We start from the raw sequence: 17,109 nt of genomic DNA on the forward strand, positions 1-17,109 counted from the left end.
TGTTTAGCGTGATACTGTAAAAACGTGGAAAATGTGCTTGTAATTTTTTGCCACACTTTAAAAAATCTTTACGAATAGGGCACAATATATCCTATTAATATAAAGGACTTTCTGTATCGATATTTTACAGCTGTTTTACCTGCGTTTTTCCGTTTTTAATATAAGTGGAAATGTCAGACCTGCACTGCAAGAAATTAAGTTATTGCTTAATTTGTCTTGTTTTCTTGTATTTTTTGTTTTATATAAATATAGGAAGTGTAAGAAATGTAAGTTTATATTTAAAACAAGCAAAAAGAATCTGCAAATGGGTTAAGAAAAAAAACTTGAATTTAGTTTCACCCATTTCAAGTTTATTTTCTCACCCTACTTTTATTCTTATACTATAATGTTTAGATATTTGTACTATAAAACGAGACAAAAAAGTTTAGTAAGATTTTTTTTTTAAAGTGTAGCAGAAAATGTCTACTACCATTAACAGTACATTTAATAAATATAGAAAAGTCCTTTATATTAATACAGTCTTTTATATATATTTTTTATTTTTCTTTTAAATGTGATAAGTACTTTTAAGGTTCAATTGAGCACCTTTAACTACTTAACTTGATCACTGAATTATGACTATACTGTAATGTTATAAATTAAAACAAAAGGGCACAGAGGTCACTGCAAACGCCCTACCGCTAAAATGTTGGAATATGTGGAATATGACTCAACGTTTCCTGCAAAGTCTAAAGAGCCGAATATGCATGTGCATTGCATGTATGCCACGAAAACAACCATTTGTTTCTTTACATCTCCTGCTTACTGATATAGTGCTTTCAAATCTCGCATCTTCATTTCTGTGCTGTGGAGTAACTGTGTTCTCAAGCTCATCTGTAAGGATGGAGAGATCACAGGGAAGAGAGGAGCTTATTAACAGGGAGGTTGACAGCACACTTGGTATGCATGAGAACAGCTAGACTAACCTTTTATCAATGGGCTTTCATCGCTGACCTGCGTTATGTCAAGACAACACAAAGCAAACGGTCAGCAGCATTTCTCTGGCTTGTTGCCCCAGCAACTAACTCTGAAAACTCATTTTATAATGTCTACATTGGCTTTGTTGGTCAGTACCATCTCTGACTCCAGAACTTCTCTCATTTACTTAGAGTCCTGTTAGACAGGTCATTTAGGAGTATGCAGCGAAGTGCGCTTTTAATAAATAATGAATATCTGGTACCGCTGAAAGGGTTTTAGGAGTTAAAGCTACTGAAAAGGTCTTGTATTCGGCCTCTCCGTTCTCCATCCGTCGTATTTAAACACATTCCGACACATTAGATTAATAGTTCTGAGTTTTCCTGCGCCGTCATCTCTCTCAAAGCGACGACTTCCAGGCTCGTATTGATGTGGAACAGACTGTGAAAGTTCACCGGCTTTTCAGTGCGCCGAGGGATAAATAGAGGAAGACGAAGAATGGAGGAAAGAGGCATTTAGCGTTTCACCCCGAAGGCGTTCAAAATTCTCGGACACTAGCTCCTCCGGTCTTTGAGACTCTAGGGACAAATAGTTCAGTGAAAAGGGGCAGAAGTGGCAACGGGAGAGCATTTTTTGGTGAGGCTCGATTTGGCAGAACGGCTAGTGGGCGGGTCTTTTGAGTGATGAAACGTTGCATAAATAATGGCGGGGCGGGGGGGGGGGTGCTCTGGGTCCTCTGTTGCCATGGAGACCTTTGTGGCTGACTGAGCCTCGGTTGTGAGCGTGAGGTGCAGACCACCAGCGCCTGTAATGAGTTGAGAAATTTCTCTAATGGGAAGGGCTAAGTGTAAGGATGGTGGACAGGCTGGGGTTGCGATGATCTCGCCGTCTGGTGTCTCGGGTGTGTGTGGGCAGCTACAGCTTCTCTAGCTCTAGGCTGAAAATTGAGAGACGGTGGGAATTTTTATGATTTAGAAGGTGAGTTTAAAGTTTCTAAACTCTGACTGTTATGTGTTTTTATGGCGCTTGCTTGTTATCCGTATATTAGTATTTTGTACAGCTTTAAAGCCAAAGTTTTCCTGTCTTTTTCTGTAGCGGTAGCTATTCAACGTGTGGTTCAAACAATTTTGGGGGTATCCGACAAGAGTGCTATGGAGATATGTATGATGTGCTTTTGTTTCGCATCTGTGATTATTATATACATGTATTGAATGTAGGTTATGGATAATGATTGGGGCTGCAAAATATAAACTTTGAAAATATTGCAAATGTGCATAGACTTGAGGAAAATGTTGTTTATTTTCTAACCTGGATTGAGCCAAATGGGAAGCACCCAACCTTTGGGTTGTAAATTAACCTTTGCTGGTTTGTCTTAACCCATTGTTGGGTCAAATATTCTTTTTAGGTTAATTTAGCCCTACAGTTGGGTTTGTCCCTTTTTGACCCAATGCTTTTGTGGTAGGCAGAGGGAGAATGGGTTTCAGCAGGTTTTTGGTTTGATGATGTGTTTTGTGGCAGGCAGCTGCTTGGTCGGGATTGAGTACGGGTTAAGAGAGGTGCTTTGGGATTGAAAAGGGATAAAGAGTTGATTTGGTGTGTGAGAACAGAGGCTGGTGGGACCCACCATCATCAAATTCAGCGCACAAATGGCTTTCAGAGCTGGATCAATAAACCCTTCTATTGTACGACCCCCTGTGCATGTGGTTACGGATTAGACCTTCATCGATCCTGCTGACTAGCTGTAATTAAAACAGGTAAAGGGTGACGGGAACTCCTGCCGTAGAGCGTCTTATTGGTTTCTGAGTTTCTATTTTATTCTCGTCTCCGTGTGTTCGGAGAGGACGATTTCTCACCGCTGATAAGTCGTGGGAATGAAACACTTTGGAATCTTAGCTCTTTTTTCCTCTTGGCTTTCTGTTTCCGTTGGTGCGATTGAGGAATCAGAAGTTGTTTGAAGGCTTTTAAAGAGATTGTCGTCTGGTGCTGTGCCCAGCCTGGCATAGTTAGTGGCTCAAAGCTTGGATGCCTGGAGGGGGCAGCTTGGGGATGGCGGTCTAAGCGTTTCGATATGTCGTCCGGTTGTGGAAAGGGCCTTTATTGGTGATGATGGTGCACTTTCTGTCCCAGCTGGGGCGTTAGCAGTGATTATCACATCGCAGGGCTGGCCGCAGGTCTGCCTGTTTGATTTATAGCTGGCGGGAACACTGCAACACATTCCTTCACTGCTACACATAACAAATGCTAAAGAAGTTTCTCTATGGGGGATTAAAGCGTTTAATTAAATAACACCAAGTTTTTGAACTCATTTTAATTAGAGGAAAGTATAACACCCCCCTCATAGGAATATAGACTTTAAGGTAATAGTATGGCATTGCTAAGGCAGTTCTAGACTGATGAAAATTGTAAGGTATTGCAGAAAATACGTATTTAGAAAAGGTTTTGTTTTGCTTAATATTTTATTTTCGTTTTGCTTATTTTGTTTTCCTAATACTTAATTGTTTTGCAAACTTGTTATGTGCTTTTGTTTTAATTTCATAGGTCTTTACATTAAGAGGCATTTGTAAATGGGTTGTTGACATGAAATGGCATTTTCACAGTGACACAGGATAAAAATGAGTATCACTTATTGTCATCAATTAAAATACAGTAAGTGGTTAAAGTTAAAGTAAGTGGTTTTACATGGATCTGTTGGAATTAGATCTTTACATTTTTTAGCCACATCTTTGAATTGTCCTATGTTGTGACTGTGTCAAACACGGTTTAATACATTACAACTTTTTTAGAACCTATAAAACATTTTGTTTTCCTTCGGTGCATCACCCTAAATTAATTTTGCATTAAAAACTGTACGTTTATATACTGAATATAATGATATTCATAATTTCATATTAAATAAATAGCCACATATGAAAATTAATCTCTCTTATGCTATCTGTTTATTATTATTATTATTATTATTGTATTATTAATGTCACATCATAGGACACATTTACTGTAAAGTTCAGTTAAAATGTAAAAACAAACTTGACCAAAAAATCTGTGACCCTTTTATGTTATCAAACATCAGACTTCTCACTACATACATTTATGTGTATGTCAAAGTGAATTGGTGTGGCTCATTGGTTGTCCAACCTATATAAGATATGTAATGTGAAGTTTTTATAACAAAAATAAATAAAACCTGCTGCATCTCATATCAGAAGCATACTTTGAATTTGATGCAGCGTGTGCGCATTCGGTTTGCAGGACCTGCAAGTTGTCCTTGAAGTGATGCATTGGAATAGTATTTCATGCCACTCGTTTTATCAAGCAAAGGTCATACAATATCTGTGGCAGCAGGACGAATCAATCTTCTTCTATCTTTCATAAATTCTTGCAATCTGCAACATGTACGAAGCGTAGTTAGATGCATGATATTTGCCTTTTAATATGCTTTATATGTATTGTGAATAACGTCTAATGAAGCTTTAAAAAATTGCATTGGTAACCGATTCTCTGTCTCTTTCTCAGGAGCTTCAGTTTGAAAGATTAACTCGAGAGCTGGAGGCGGAGCGTCAGATAGTTGCTACTCAATTGGAGCGATGCAAACTGGGATCTGAGAAAGACGGCAGCATGACCAATATCAGGTAATGCTAATGTGCTGTGTGGGTGTGTGCAGTGGCTATCTAATGCTTCTCGAAGTCTCTAATGAGATCAGAGTTTCTGTAGCACGGAAAAGTTGTGTTATTGAGATGCTGACACAATATCTTGACTTCTTTGTGCATGAGGGAAGAGTTATACAGTAGATGTAATCGAGCTCATGTTGTGCTTTTGTATCCAAGAGGTGTTTGAATGTAAAGAAAGCATAATATATCTGCTAGATTTGGTTGGCGAGGGTGGATTTGCATGCATTAATGCATATCTGTTTTGATGCTTTACTGCGCATACATGCGGTTTTACTCGTGAATCTGTCATGTGACACACACGGATCCATAGCTGGTTCTTCTCATGCCTTGAGGAGCAAAGGTATTTACTGCATGAGGGAGTCCCACCAGAGACCTCCACACGTTGCTACTTACATGCAACTTCACGTTTTTCTTGTCTCCTGGTAGTTCATTTAAAATACAAAAAACCCAGCATGGATAAAATAGCGTTAGTTATTGCAAATGGAGATGATGACCTCTGACCGTTTTATTGAGAGAGTAACTGTGAGTCCTTCCTGTAGGCTTCCCTTAAGTGATTGTCCAATTAGCTCGCCTAAAATTCAATAGCAATTAACAACATTTAGCTTCAGTTCCCATTTCTCACAATTGTTAATTATGTGCTTCTCTTAGCGGTTTGACCTTCCGAGACTCTCCTGTTGGCTGTGAATGTTTTTTGGGGGCGTTTGAAGAAGTAGGCAGGAAAGAGAGACAGTGGTGGTCTGTCTGAGTGCTTTAATTTTGCTCGTGGGAAACACAAACAGTTTGATGCTGGAATAGGGGACTTGTTATAGCTGCAATGGATTTCATACTGATAAGAAATGAAAATAATATAGAATTTTCAATTATTGGCATAAATGACTGAGACACACACATTCACTGTAGTCACACTGACATGTTTCAATGAAATCTTGACCTTGCTGAATAATTATACAACGGTTTTTAGAAGTTTTGAAAAATTATTGATAAATTTGAGGAATCAGAATTTTACAGATCAGGATGAGAAAGGCGGCGTATGGTGCTGATGTTGATTTAGCTGTTTAATTCAACGAACCACTTTAAAAGAGCAAGCAGTTAAAAACCTGTCATGATCCTGCCTCTCTTGGTTTTCGAGTCTCGTGGCAGGAACATGTCAGACCAATGTGTTACATGTGGAGAAAGGGCATGGGATTGTTTTGGTTTTGTCTCTCTCTGGTGTCGGGTCCTTTAGCCCCGCCCCCTGTTTCTCCGTCAGCACCCCATTAGTGTTTCATCCCTCTCACCTGTCCCGTATTATCTTCCCCGCCAGTCTCCATTAATGTTGAAGTCTTGTCACCTGCCTGTCACCGGCCCTGTCTCTGTCCTATCTTCCCTAGTTAGTGATTCCCTATATATTGTCTTTGTACCCTTTTGTTCCTTGTCGGTTCATTGTATGTATTCTCCATTGTCTATACTGCTGACGCTCCTTCGTGGTCAGATTACCCTTGTTCCTGTTGCCAGTCAAGTATGTGGACTTATAATTGATATTATTCTTGGACCGTGTTTATTTTTGCCCCCCTCGTGGGAAGTTTTGATTTCAAATTTATGTTTCGTAACGTTCCTTTCTTTTTGCCAAACGTGGAGTTTATTATATAATAAAGATGTTGTGTGTCCGCTACTGCTGCCTGCGCTTGGGTTCTTTGTCCTGCCATCCCTGACAAAACCTCTCGTTCAAACCTGTTTTCTCATTGTGTTGCTTTGTTGGTGATTTTGATGTGGTTGACTGAACTTCCCTTAATTAGAATTGAAAGTTAAATGTGTAGGTTTTTTGTTTGTTTATAATGCATTTGAAGCTATCCTTAGTGCATGGTAGGTATACAGCTTGTAGGATGAATCTCAAGATGACATGCAGGTATTTGGAGAATTACTGTAATGGTTTTAATGAAGATAAGACATTATACACAATGTTAAATGTACAAGATTTCAGTTCTCATATTTTGCCTGTATTATGTCCACATGTCCTTTTGCATTCTGTCTTGCCTTTGGATTTATAGGTATGTGTTTCTATCATCTGATGCATATTATTGGGTTTGAAAGAGACTTAAGCCAGTGTCTGATCAGCAGACTGGAGATGCTATAACAGTAGACTGGCCTTGATTGGCAAATTCATCTATGGGAATTCTGGGTAGGATTGATTTAGACATTGGGAGAAATATAGGCTACTCACAGACAAACTCCCACAAAAGAAAGTTTTTTTTTTTGTAGGTTATTGTAGTGTAGAGCCCAGGTTTTTGGTTGGATTTTGTTGAGTGTGAAATGAGCTGAAGTTTGTAACCTTATGAAAGTACCAGAGAAGTTTCACGCAGTTTCAAAAATGGAAATGAGAAATTGTGATTGTTCAACTTCGAAAGCTTGGTATGCTTACACGCTTCATTCATTATACAAGACATATTTATATTGCCCTTTATAGAGAATTGCTGTACACCCAAAGCGCTTTACAATCATTTGAGGAGGGTCTCTCCTCAACCCCCACCAGTGTGTAGCATCTACCTGGATGATGCAGCGGCAGCCACAGTGCAACGGTGCCAGCGTGCTCGCTGCACACCAGCTATAGGTGGAGAGGAGAGAGATATAGAGCCAATTCAGAATGTGGGGATTATTAGGAGACCATTGACAAGGGCCAGTGGAGGGAATCTAGGCAGGACACCAGGGTTACACCCTTGCTCTTTACGAGATGTGCCATGGGATCTCTTTAATGACTTTGGGTAGTCAGGACCTCGGTTTAACGTCTCATCCAAAGGACGATGCTTTTTACCGTTCAGTGTCCCCATCACTATCCTGGGGCATGAGGACCTACACAAACTACAGGGTGAGCTCCCCCTGCTGGTCTCACTAACACACCTAAAACAACCTAGAACTTAATGCACGTAAGTTCGTTACTTAGACTGATCTTTGCAAAAAATATGCATAATGTGTATGAGCGTATGTAAACCCACGTCTGTTGCTCTTAACACTTACTAGTCTCTCTCTCTCTCTCGCTCTCGCTCTCGCTCTCGCTCTCTCTCGCTCCCTCGTTCACGGCTGTCTGTAACTTGTCCTAACCAGTAATGTGATCATTCAAACAGACATTTACTTAAGCATCTTCCGCTGTGGTGTCACGCTTGCAGGAGCTTATAACTGTATTTTTGGTACGAACATAAACTTACCAAATATTCAGCACCTGTCTGTTATAAATGTCTTCAGGCTGGATGGTAAAATCGTCCGACTGAATAACCTTTTGAGTCTTTTTTTTCTGTCAGAGGACATTGCTTCTGTTTTGCCAGTCAATTTTTTGATGTCGGAAATAACTCAGAGGAGAGATAAGGTGCATCACTTCTTTCTCTGTCAAATTTTTATCACGTCCACTTTCCATTTGGACATTTTGTAACCGGCTGACTACATAGATAGAATCGCGAGCATCAGTGGTGCATTTATATTTGGACAATTATTGTTGGTAGAAAAAGTCGATGTCACTTAGTTGGAGTTTTGCTTGTTTTTTGTATATAAATGATATTATGTCAGGATTTCAAATCGGGTCCCTTGATATGGCACAGTAGATGATAACTACAGTATAGCAGTAGACTAACATGTCCTGCATTTGTATAAGGAATTACAAAGTTGTCTAAGTTGTCTGCATATTCATGGGTCCGCATGTACTAAATGAATCAAGGGCGTTGTTACACGCTATTTTAGAGCATGAAGAAATTATAAAAAAAAAAAATCATATGATGAGTTTTAAGTTTTAAAGAGATATCTTCATAGAGATAAGTTTTAAGGGATAAAAGTATCGACTACAGGGGACTAAGCCTTAATGTTGTAGACAGAGAACAGGACACTCTCTTACTTCTATCGGTGCCTGGGGAACAGCAGGGGATGTTTAGTGAAAGGTCATCTCTGAATAACACGTCTGACTATGTGTGCTGTATGTGGCCAAACCCCCAAAGGTCTCAGCAGAGTCTTTTTCTGTGAGTGCATTTCCATTTTCGACCCAAATTTCTCTCGCTTGCTTCGTTTAAAAGGGTGAAGTGTGTCATTTCTGTGCCAATAATGACATGGATTAAACCAGACAGTTTTTGATAGAGACAAGATTTATAGACAAGACAAGGTTGTTGTATAAAGAGTAAATTGTGCATACGTCTGCACTTTTATCACATTTTATTAAGATTACTAGCGTTGTCACGTAATTGCAACTCTACTATATATTTACACTTTACTGTTTCCGAGAATCTTTGGCTCCCTTCACTATATTTACTGTTAAACATCTGTGTGTGCCGGCGGGCTGCGCCAGGTCTCTCCCCTAAATTTGTGGACTATGGTAACCTACAGAGAGGATATTTAGTCAGAGCTGTTTTGGCATTAATGCATTAATGCTTTTTCTGACTTCTGTTGCTTTGGGGTTAAAGCAATGTTATTCAAATTGGACAATGGGTCCAATTTGTCAGGTGCTCCACTGCAATAATGTACCATTGTGAATTGCTTTCAATAAAAGCAGTTCCATCCATAAAGTCTGCTTCGGCAAAAGTTTGACACATATCTTATAGATGGCATAGACAAAAGCCAGTAGATGTCATTGTCCTTAAGATTGCCTATAAGATGCCAAACAAGAGTAGAGTAGTAGGGTAGAGTCCTGTTTCCAATTTTCGATCAGGAATGTGAAGATAAACGTACATCAGTGCCTGTGTGCACTGTGTGATTCAATTGTTAAGCTCAAATGTGCTTGTGTATCACTGTTAAGAGTTTGACCAGAGTGTTTTATCCTCGGCGATCGGAAGGTCATTTTGAAGTTTCTCTTTATAATGGCATCATAAGCCTCTTAGCGCTAGTGTGCATAAGGGACGTAGATGATTCGGGGAAGAATAACTTGCACTTGTAGGATGGCATTATGAGGAAAATGACATCATCAAAGACGCTTCAATGTGAAGGAGTATGGATACTCCAAAGAGTTTATTTTCAATTACTGTGCAATTATGCCTCAGCTAAAGACACACAATGAAAAGGTATCTTAGGGAACTGAACACTCAAGACATGGGTAGACATAACGTTGGCAAGTTAGCATGCCCTGCATTGACATTGTCTATAACTAGTAAGTAATATTCTCATAATTTGTATACTATTCATGCAGAATATATGACTTAATATTAATATAAAATAATACTTGTACATTTTGCAAAGGTTGCCAGTACTGAAATATTTCTATGCTTAAGTACCTTTTCAAGTCCTTATCAGTGTGTTTTTACATGAAGTAATATTTACATGCATTTATGTATACTTACTAATCGTTTAAATTATATATTTATGTTGATTAACCTTTAAATTTCATATTATTATTAAATATATGCATGTTTGCATGTTTTTATAAATGCAAAATGAACATGCACAGTACACAAACATTTATTCTGGATGCAATTAATCGTTTAGGGTTAACCCTAATTTTTACTCAAAAAGTCCTAGATTTTTTATGTGAAAAAGTACAAATGTATGAAGTGTAGAGGAGTTAAAAACTGTATACCACTACATATAAAAAAATGTGTCAGACTATAAGTAAAAAAACATACAGATTTTTGAAGAATGTACTTGAGTAGAGTAAAAATACTTGTTTTAACATTAACACATTATAACACATCTGGGTGTTTCTGAAAGAACAAATATCAGCGATTGAATCCGTTTTGTTGTAAAATGTAATCACACAGTGTTGTCTGGATCAGGATCTTCTCTGCCATTTCTTACTGGATTCTATGATATTCTACGTATTTTCTGGAATATACAAACAAGTGCTGATGAGTAAAGGACAACATTAACATGCAAATGACACAAAACTTGCTATAATTTAGGAAGAGTGGTGAGTTTTACCTCTAAATTAATGCTGTTTTGTGTTAAAAACACAACATCACAATCATTTGCGTGCGATAAGAGCAAAGAAAAATGAAACCTAATAGATGGTTTGGTTTAAAGCGCTTAGAGGAAGTGTAAAGTGTTTGAGTAGCGGGCTAGTGTAATGAATGACTTTCATTACTTTGCAGTGGTGTGTGAAACACAAAACATTGATTTTTCCTCTTTCTTTCTTCAGTCGATCGGTAGACACATTGGAGGTTGCATGTGCTTGCTTGTGGCACATGCGAGCACTCGCTGAGCTATAAGGTAAGTCGGGGGGGCACATGTCAGCATTTGTAAAAGCCCTCAGTGGTCAGCGGTTTCTCTGTGTGCTTGGATTCTCTAGCTAATGAGAAAGACCCAGAGTGTGTGTCATCTAATCTCTGTTCTCTCCCCAGCCGCCCATCCAAAGCACTCAACTGCCAGTCCAGCAAACTAACTGGGCCAGTTAAACGCGTTATGCTGGTTTGAAATATCTCTTCATTAGGGGAATAAACCATTTCTAGCGGCTGTAGTTGACAAAATCCATTAGGGAGGTTGTATTTACTATGTGGGCATGTACTTAATTTTATATATATTCATATTGTACTTAACTTAAATGCTGTAGCAGTCATGTTTGTTACATCATTCTCTGTGAAGGCTGTTAGTTAATTGGTTAATTGTTGATGTACTATAGTGAAATGTTAAGGTTGTCTTAAGACCTTTCTTTCATTTAAATTAAAATAAAAAAGTTATTTTGCAAAAGGTTCAAAATGAAAAGGAATTAACATTCATGAGTACAACAAACTCAAAACTTGATGGTTCTTTTTACTTAAAGGAATTGTTCACTATCAACATACATTTTCATGATTATTTACTCACCCCTGTTGTCATCCAAGATGTTTATGTGTTTTTTTTTCTTTAGTAGAAAAGAAATGAAGGTTTTTGATGAAAACATTCCAGGATTATTCTCCATATCGTGGTCTTCAATGGACTCCAAACAGTTGAACAGCAATATTACAGTTTCAGTGCAGCTTCAAAGAGCTTTAAACGATACCAGACGATGAATCGAACGATTGGTCACTTTATATGTATATGTATATACTTTATATGCATAAATTCTCAACTTGCCTCTGTTTTGCAAAGTGCGTTCACGACTTCACGTAATACGCAACTACGTTGAAAAGGCCACGCTTGACGTTGGTAGGGCAGGGCGAAAAAATATATCATCTTCTTCTCCATGTTGAAATCCATGTTTGATTTATCCTAACTCTTTTCCCTTTCCTTCTTAATAAAAAATAAATAAATACTAACCTCACTATTCTTAGCTTTGTATACTGTGCTAGGCTTTAATGGACTAGTTTGATGCACTTATGTATTTTGTTGCCTATGTTGTTATAATTGCTTCCAATGTTTCCTCATCTGTAAATCGCTTTGGATAAAACACTGACTCTGTACTTACGCGCCTACGTCAAGCGTGACATTTTCAACGTAATTACTAAATGCGTGAAGTCGTGAACGCCTTTGCAGAACAGAACAAGGCAAGCATTTGTGTTTATAAGCATATACATTTATCTTTTTTTAGAAAATGGCTGATCTAAAAATATATATGACCAATATTCATCATCTGGTATCTTTTAAAGCCCTCTGAACCTGCACTGAAACTGTAATTGTGACCTTCAATCATTTGGAGTCCATTGAAGTCCACTATATGGAGAATAATACTGGAATGTGTTCTTCAAAAACCTTAATTTATGTAATTTTTGTTTTCTCCTTTACTCAAGGATTAAATATTTTATCGGTCCCAAAAATGTTTTTTTTAAATTAAATGTGTGTCAGTGGTGGAACCTTTTTGGTACAGTATATGAATGCAGATGAGAGCCTCAGTCAGGTATTAGTTACTCCAAAGTTTGCTTAGTTGGCTGTGAGTGCATGACATCTAATGAAGTTTTTTGTTTTGTGAAGTGCATTCATTGCATGACTGACCCAAAGATTAAGTCATTTTTACTGAATGGTTAAACTATTTCCTTATGTATCTTCAAGTTTAGATTTGTCAAATCACTCATTAATTAAAAGAGATCAGCTAGCCACAGCAATGAGAATGAACCAGCGTGTAATATACTCGAGAAATTACTCATTAAAGACACAGTATATAGGGTCAGAGACCTCAGAAATTCAGAAATTCTTCAATAACCGTTGTTTCATACGTACCACTCCACATGCTTGAACATTAAGTCAAAGGTTATATTTGAAATCTGATTGAAGTTAGTCTTCGACATAAAATCTAAGGTTAATAGGAACCATATAATCCTATTGTACAAATCTTCTGGAAGACGTATTTGATGAGTTCATTGGGTGTACTTTAGCTCTCTTCTATAGTGCTGATGTTTACTCAGCCAGCTTGAGTTCATCTCTGTACAGCCTCTAGCTTCATTATCCAATAATCCGTCAATCAGCTCAAAATCAAACAGGCACATGTTCTGATGCCCATACTATGCAGACCAGTTTTTCTGCCAAGCCAAGATTGATTCTCACACTGCACCACTCACATCCACCCTCCCTACCATGGGGTCAAGTTTTGTTGGTTAACCTCAGGCAGTTAGATGGATGCTGGAACAGCTAACTCTCATTTCTGAGGCAAAATGCAGTTCCTCCAGTGATGGCTTTTAAAAAGAAGCGTTACATAAAAAAACCATTAAAATAACACACGGGCTACATCAGTGTTGCTAAGCTGGCCTCAAATAAAGAGTTAAGAGATGTGAAAAGAACAAAGAGACAGACCCGTAGATTGAGTTAGAGAAGAAGAACGAGTGTTTTAAAGAATAGTGATCTCGGTGATTGAGTTGATATACAAAGATAGACTGGAGACAGACTGCAGCAGCCTCTGGCTGTTAGTGCTCTTTACATTCACAGATACTGTGGCATTTGGCTCCTGCTTTAGTTGTGTACTAGAATAGATAGCCTCTGTCTCCCCACTGCTTTGATGGTCAACATATTTAAAACGACACAGGTCTGGCTATAAATCAGTATCAAACAAGCAGACGACTGGCGAATTTACAGATTTTAACATGTGAGTGCAAGACCGCACTGATACGTGACGTACACATTTGTGCGAACACGCTAATTTCTGTACACTGAGGCGCGAGAGAAGCAAACATGGAGTTGGCCATATTTATCCATCTTTTTGACTGAGGGAGCACAGCAGAACAAGGTTTGGCATCATCATATTCATGTAACACACCACACATTGCTTGTCTCGCTGTGGCGTGCATCATTTAACCTTGATGTTGACTGACTGACTTGAGTTATTGATCAGACCTTTTGGCTTCTCATTGAGATTTATTATTAAAGCACATGCATGTAATGAGAAACTAAACTGATCTTTTGATGTAAAATTGGTTGTTGTATTATGGAAACAGAGTACTAACACTCGGTCCAAAGATCCCCGATAGACCATTATCCCGTTCCGGCCTGTTTCCAGTCGGATAATTATTATTATTCATTAACACCACAAGGAGTAAAATCATAAAGCTAATCAAATATAAAATTGAAATTAAATACAACTTATTTTACTTTAGAGGGGCATGTACTCATTGCAAGTATATTAAAAGAATGCATTATATGCATGCGTAATTCCTGGTTTGTTGCCTGTGTCTGTTTATGACTTCAATGCTATAAACTTTCACTGTACATTCGCCCAAAATAAAACTTTCTCATTTGTGGCCATTATGTAATTAGCTGGTTGTATTTGTAGGGTGCAGCACACTTGAGTTCAGCACCGAGAGCCTTTTCTAGTGCACTTCATTCCATGGGCTATTACTGGGATGATTATGGTAACAATTTGGAAACTCCATACCCCTTTCACCGAATGTTGTTTAGCGGTGGAGAGAGGCTAAAAGTCTTTTATCCTCTGTAACAATGTAGCTGCACGACCCTTACGACTCTTTTTCACGTTAGTAACTTGTCTCTTCCGTTTCCACTGATCTGCTTCTCAGTGATGTGTGGAAGATCATCATTCACCTATGTTTCTGTTCAGTGATTCATCACTCTGAGAAAAGAACATGGCACCAGTTTCTTTTATTTCGTGTGTTTTTTCCTCTCTTTCCTTCAACCTCGCTTGTGTGTGTTCAGCTAATTTAGGGGGGTTGTACATTACAGTAGCATTTTAATGACTTTTTTTTGGCTTTTTGCCTTTTTTCAGAAACAAGACTAAAAAGTAGTTTGATTTTGAAAAGCGGGTAGTGAGGAACTTCAAATAAAAGCTATACATTTTAATGGTGTATATTTGTATGGCTCTTAAAGGGAAAGTTCACCCAAACATGGAAATGATGTCGTCATTTACTCACCCTCTTGTTATTCCAAACCTGTATGACTTTCTTTTGTTCTGCAGAACACAAAAGAAGATATTTTGAAGAATGCTGTAACCGAACAACAGCAGTACCCATTCTCTTCTATTATATGGACACAAAATCAATGCAAGTCAGTGGGTACCCCCTCGGTTTGGTCACCAGCATTCTTCAAAATATCTTCTTTTGTGTTCTGCAGAAGAAATAGTCATTCAGGTTTGAAATGACAAAAGAGTGAATAAATGAAAACAGAATCTCGATTTTTGACAAATACAAAACAAAACTTGTTAGCGTGTTTATTTTCTCATGATTTTATCTCTTTGGTGTGCTGGTAATGGCAGAATGGTCTTTGTTCATCTTTGTTAAAGAATAAAAATTATGTTCGCTGATTCTATTCAGGTCATACAGTATTAAGCATTTGCGGTATCGATAGAGTTGTAACCGAACCGCGAGTGTTCTCCTGCCGTGCAGAAGCTTGTGTAATCTTCAGCAGTCGTTCTCTGCCAAAGATCCTGCAAGCTGAGAAATGTGATTACAGATTTGGTTAGAGGCCAAAAGGGAATGCAGACAGAGAAAGAGAGAATCTGTGTTTGTGTGTGAATTTTGATAGTATAATCTGACTTTCCGTCTGTCAAGGAGGACATCACATTGGGGTTCAGATGTGCTTGTGACCCCGCTAACCTGTCCACCCACCAGTGGCGGTTTCGTTCCCAGCTGGATGAAGTGAACGTCTACGGCAAGCACTCTGGGATGTGCTCGATCTCATTAGAAATGCAAATGCTTACTTATCTTGCTCAAACAGAAGATAAGAGTCCAGATAAGGCCACACTGAGTGCAGAAAAGAGATACACAATGTCTGTGACATTGGCGCTTGTGCTTTGTTTGTGTGACTCAGGGAAGACACCAGGGTGATGCGAGAGTTCGCTTGTTCACCTGGCCCGCTGCCCATTGTATTGTAAAAGACAATTTCCTGCTTTGAGGAACCAGCAGCGAACACAATCCCAATTTCTAACCATTTTTTCAAAGTGTTCTTACTAAAGAGATACAGAGAATACATGGATTGTTGGTAGCACTCACAAAAGCCAATGGTTATTTGTCATAGCTGGGGATAGGACTTAAAACAAACTCCAACTTTTTGTGGTCCGTTTGGTGATGTCATGGGTCGTTTGACGTATAGAGTATTTTGTCTGGAAGACAAATTGTTTCTAAAAAAGTGTTTTTAATATCAAGAGAAACGTTTCACTCAAGTGTCCTTAAACCTTCAGACGGTTGTGTCCATTGAATCTTTCAACCGTATCCTTTGACTTGGGTCAGTAAGCATTGTGGCAAGCATCTTTTTAATTGCAGAAGATGTAAAACATTTTTTGTTATAAACTATAAACAGTAGTTATGGGTAACGGGAGTGCAATGTCTGCTGTTGTGTTGTGCAGGAGAGTACTGGGATTTTTCCTAATGACTTTGTGTATAGTGTACAGCTGCAGGAGTATACAGCATCACCCCTTTAATGAAGGCTCTACTCCAGCTGTGTTTTTCTTTGTGTGCGTTTCATCCAGAATATGTACCGCACTAAAGGGAATACATGCATACAAAACACGTCCAGCAGCGATTCTCCTTGAAGAATCACAAAATACAGTCCTTAAAATCACATTCTGCAGTGGCAGAGAGTTTGAAGGAGAGCTGATGGAAAAAACAGATGTCATGAAAGGGATGATGTCAGTCGTGATTGATGTCATCATGAGAGCAATGGAGAAGTGCTGATGTTGTATGTCTGTTATTGGCAGATGTTACCAGGAATGGTTATAGACAATATTCAAGTTGAGGGAAAGAGAGAGAGGAAGACTGTTGATGAAAGCTAGAGCAATTTGCTGTAGTGTTCCTTTAGGAGTACAAGAAGTGGTCTCTGTCATTTTGCCGTGTTTGGTGTGCAACCCAAATGATGATATTTACATATATTTACGTGCTTTTGGAAATTCTGTCAGACAAATAAAATGTTCAAAAGGCCAAATATTATAGATGTTGTGCCCTGTCATCCATAGAATGTGTGTGTTTGAACCTCCTGCTTAACACACTATCTTGCCCAAAGCTCTTTTTAGGAGTAAGTCACTATGGAGACTGGAGAGCACCATGAGGGCCTGAATTCAAGATCCTCAATGCATCTCGTTTTTTTTTTAAGTTCTACAGGCTTTTGAACCTCGCTCAAGGTGTGAATGTGTTTGTCTCCAGCACTGCCTGATCGAAAGCTTGTCAAGAAGCCTGTGAAAACAGCATGAAAGACATGCTAT

The 17,109-nt window shown here is 38.5% G+C and overlaps 1 protein-coding gene across 2 annotated transcripts in view; it reads left to right on the forward strand.

Annotated features, from left to right (window-relative positions):
* The window catches only part of ctnnd2a (catenin (cadherin-associated protein), delta 2a), a 171,657-nt gene that overhangs the window by 34,777 nt on the left and 119,771 nt on the right, over positions 1-17,109 (forward strand). The window contains exons 1-2 of one of the 2 annotated variants that reach the window (XM_079488367.1): positions 1,693-1,932; positions 4,465-4,580. In XM_079488367.1, coding sequence (XP_079344493.1) covers positions 4,567-4,580 — 14 coding nt within the window. In that variant the 5' untranslated portion in view covers positions 1,693-1,932; positions 4,465-4,566. Of the gene's footprint in view, positions 1-1,692; positions 1,933-4,464; positions 4,581-17,109 lie in introns of those variants that run through there. The other variant, XM_079488368.1, reaches the window with a different exon arrangement.

This window comes from Barbatula barbatula (genome assembly GCF_947034865.1).
Source record: "Barbatula barbatula genome assembly, chromosome: 23".
Taxonomy (NCBI): domain Eukaryota; kingdom Metazoa; phylum Chordata; class Actinopteri; order Cypriniformes; family Nemacheilidae; genus Barbatula; species Barbatula barbatula.